The sequence below is a fragment of the Gavialis gangeticus genome, unplaced genomic scaffold, assembly GCF_001723915.1.
Source record: "Gavialis gangeticus isolate Ggan-Ray unplaced genomic scaffold, GavGan_comp1, whole genome shotgun sequence".
NCBI lineage: Eukaryota > Metazoa > Chordata > Crocodylia > Gavialidae > Gavialis > Gavialis gangeticus.
The window spans coordinates 4,400,016-4,403,930 of record NW_017729001.1 but is presented as its reverse complement, the minus strand read 5'-3'; the positions used below and the strand labels follow the sequence as shown (position 1 = coordinate 4,403,930).

Genomic DNA, 3,915 nt, shown 5'->3' with positions numbered 1-3,915 from the left:
TTAGAACAACCCCCCCCCCCCCAAAACCATCCTATCACTAGACACTAACAGGCTACTTTGATTGTCACTGCAAGGCCCAATTTTTTTTTTTTTAAATTCCACACAGATGCTGTTAGCAGCAAGCTTCAAGGTAGCAACATCTTCACCATAGCCAAGAGGAACGTGGAGGGCCAAGATATGCTCTACCAGTCACTCAAACTGACCAACGGTATCTGGGTTTTGGCAGAACTACGAATACAGCCAGGCAATCCCAGCTTCACGGTAAGTCCTGCTTCTCCCAGTCTTCTCTTCAGTAATACAGTGCCCCCAAAATACAAGGTCCCCCTTCAACTCCTGCTTAGAAAGGTGAATTGGGGTTCCCATCCTTTGGTGAATGTTCTTGTGGTGGTGGGAGTCCCCAGGCACAGCAGGATTGCATGAATGTGCCAGAAACTGGTGGTGTAATTAAGGATATCCAATCTGGGTGAAATTCATACTGGACTGGAGAAAAGGATAACCTGAGTTCTCTTCCCCCTGCTTCTTCACAAGTGCTTATGAGAAGAGGCTCTGCTCTTGATACTGGAAAGAATGCCTTTTGGGGCAAAGGGCCTCTCTACTCTGATTCATAAGGCTAGGCTGAGTTACAGGCTGGGAGAGGAGATTTTTTTTCCCTATTTCTATCTGTTACCCTTGATTTCTGATTGTAGACATCATTCCCTAAAGAGTAAAGGGGAACAGTGGCTGATTGAGCCAGCTTGGTGTCTGCTAAGCTGTTCAGCAGTCTGTATGGCCTAATCAGATAAATCGAGGGAAAAGTGCCTTGAGCTATAGTAACCCACAGGGTCAGTAACTCAGGAGAACCACAAGCATTTCCCTTAACTTAAATTGACAAGTTGGATTCTAAGGAGATTAAATGCTCTCCATGTGTTTGTCCCTCATGGTAGAGCCAAACAGCAGCTGCAAAGGCAGACCCTTCCCCAGACAATAGTAACTAGCCCTGCTCCCCTCTGGTCTGAGATGCTGACAGTCAAGCCATCAGACTTGGTTTCAGGATTATCCAGCCCCCTGACCAATTTCAGCCCAGGTAAAACAGGTTCTAGGCATTCCCCTTGCAGCCTTTTGTTGTGTTGCATTACAATGAGCTCAGTTTCGCGTGTTGATTCCGGTCTCTGTTTCATTGCTGCATGCCCACCTGCCCACCGCTGGTCTGCCTTGATGTTGCAGGATTTGGAGGTTAGCAGACTTTTTTTTTCTTTTTATGGCTGTCTCCAGCTGCCTTCTTGCCACTCACCACTGGTATTTTTTTAGTCTCCCACTGCCTGCCACCCCATTTCATTTCTTTCCCTTGTGCCTCTGTTCCCTCCAGCACTCCCTGCACAGCATGGGGTGGCATTGAGCTGCTGCTGTGTGGTAGACCGTACTACTGAGGGAGGGTGGTGGGAGGAAAAGAGGAACAACAGCTCTTAAAACTGCTTCACTGCCCAGAAGACCCACATTTTCAAAAGCAGCTAGTGACTTCATTCTTTGTTGTAGGGCAAGTCGGTGCTGAGTACTAGCCAAGCACCACCAAAAGAAGCTAACCCCAAAGCACTAGTAACTTCTGCAAACATTTGCCTTTGTATTTGCTACCTTGCTCACCCAGCCATAAAGTGATCCTTGGCAGTTGTTCTGCATTTTGTTCCCCATTCCCTTATCCTTCACCTACTTCCTAAAAGGTAAAGCCAAAGAGGGAAAAGTTGAATTCAAATCCTCTCATCAGAAAAATAACTCCAAGTCTTTAGCTTCAGTTTGAGATGATATAAAATGTCAGCTCCTACAGAAACTAACAGAATAACAACCAGTAATTCAACCCCCCCAAACAGAAGAGTATGCACTTGCCCACTGCTCTTTCTACCTTCTGTCTCTAAGCTGCATGCAGGGGAGCTCTGCTTCTCAACCTGCCATAAGGGCTGGTGGAGGTGGATGGGGAACAATGCACTGAGAAGATTACTCCAATTAGGAGTTGGTTTATTTTGAGGATCTCACCTTGGTTTTGTGACTTGGGTTTCTCAAAATGGTCAGCCTCCTCATGGCTTGAGATGTTGGCTGGTCTGTGAGGGGGAGGAGCTGTGAGTGGATTTAGCAAAGCCCAGGCCTGGTTGAGCAGCAGAATAATTAGAGGTTGCACTTTGTAGCATGTCTGTGACACCCTGCTCTTTTTGAAGGCTTTGGATGGCTGTTTCCTGCTTTCTTACTCCCTCCCCTGGTCTTCAGCATTCTCCTCTTTACTCCTGCAGAAGCCTTCACTGGAGCTCAGATCCTGTACCCCAGTTCCTAACTGCAGCTGGCAATAGGGGCTGAGTGGGGACTGGTGTCCTGTGCCTCCACAGCTATGGGTGTAAAGTGCTACTGGATTGTTTTTTCTCGTTTTTCTTTGCAGCTGTCTCTGAAATGCCGAGCGCCTGAGGTATCCCAGCACATCTACCAAGCATACGAAACCATCTTGAAGAATTAATGCACTGAGGCACCCTCTTCCTCCTCCTCCTCCTCCTCCTCCTCCTCCTCCTCCCCAATCCCAAATGAGGAAATGGGACCAGGACCTATGTGCATGTCTCCTCTTGTCCCTGCAAAGAACAGATGCAAGATACCCCCCCCCAAACCTCACTGCTGTCTCTTAGATGCTGAACATGGAGTAGGTGGCAATGCCTAAGGTCCATTTTCAGCTGCCCAGGATCAGGGAGTGGGAGGAAGGGAGGAGGGCTCCTGTTGAGATTCAGTGCATCAGTGTTGAGTTCTTTTGTGTGAAGTAATGCAGTGTCCTCTTGGCTAATGTTGCCCCTTTTAATAGCCCTGTTGCCCTTGAAATTGAGTGCTTTCTTAATGAAATCCCAAAGCCAGCCTGAGAACTGAATTCAGGGGACAGCAGATATTGCTGTTAGCTCCCCTTTTGATTCTTGCTGCTGGTTCCATCTTGCCTGCCCTGCCAATTCAATCAGTGACTTGATGCTGTAGTGTGGTTTGTGCTGCATTGCCAAGCCCAGCCCTGGAAAATCAGTGTTTTTGCCTGGTGAATGGGTCTCTTGTATTTGAGCGCATGTGTCATCTGCTAAAGAAGTGGTTGCTAACAGATCCTCTTCTGATGGGATAGTTGCCATGAAGCACTGCTCTGGCTGCCTCCTTTCCCAGTATTGTGAGCCTGGAGTTAATTGGCTTGCAGCTGATTTAAGATCTAAGACACCTTGAATAATTTTCCTCCTTTATTTGGACTGATAAAAAGAACTCCTGGGTAAAGCTGGAGGCAAAGTCTGCTAGGGAAGGTCAAAGCAGGAAATTGTTCCACAGGAGCAGCTCAGCCTGCAGAGGCAAATGGCCCCATCCTTTTCATCCCCAATTGCTCAAAGTCTCTGTGGGGAGAGGTTGGCAGTTGTGTGAGCTGCTAGTCTGGAATGTGAATTGCTGCCTGCAGTCATTACCAGGAGGTAGGTGGCAAAACTCCATTATAGCTCTTCCCTTCCCCAAGGCACTTATAAAACAGTTTCCAGCTGCAGGAAAAGAAAAGCCTCTTCCTGGACTGCAGGGCCCATTTTGAGTGTGAATTGGCTCACTGTGGCTGCTTTCCAAGGAGCCTGCAGGGACCAGGTGCCCTGGAAACTCCAGCCAATGCCCACAGCTGCTATGAGAAGGAAATCAATGCCACCAATGAAAGAAATAATGCACATTTTAAATAGGTCTGAGGGAGGATGGAATATGCATTAGACCTGAGCTCACAGCACCTCTGTGAAAAGGAGTCTGCAGGCACTAAGATATACATCAAATCCCTTAAGTGCTGGTACCCACCCATCACTAACAGCCATCTTTGCAATTAAGTTTCTGAGAAAAAGGGTCTTTTGAGGCAGCTGTAACCTAAGGTTACTTGCAAACTGCCCCTTGAAATCCTAGGCTTCTGTTTTCTGTAAG

General features: G+C 47.6%; 1 protein-coding gene across 6 annotated transcripts in view; it reads left to right on the top strand.

The window, feature by feature from the left end:
* AP1B1 (adaptor related protein complex 1 beta 1 subunit) overlaps window positions 1-2,858 on the top strand; it is a 61,268-nt gene extending 58,410 nt beyond the window's left edge. For 3 of the 6 annotated variants that reach the window (XM_019506715.1, XM_019506714.1, XM_019506712.1), the window contains 3 exons: window positions 107-261; window positions 1,204-1,212; window positions 2,399-2,858. In XM_019506715.1, coding sequence (XP_019362260.1) covers window positions 107-261; window positions 1,204-1,212; window positions 2,399-2,473 — 239 coding nt within the window. In that variant the 3' untranslated portion in view covers window positions 2,474-2,858. The remainder of the gene's footprint in view (window positions 1-106; window positions 262-1,203; window positions 1,213-2,398) is intronic. The other 3 variants (XM_019506717.1, XM_019506713.1, XM_019506716.1) reach the window with 1 other exon arrangement.
* The last annotated feature ends 1,057 nt before the right edge of the window (window positions 2,859-3,915 follow it).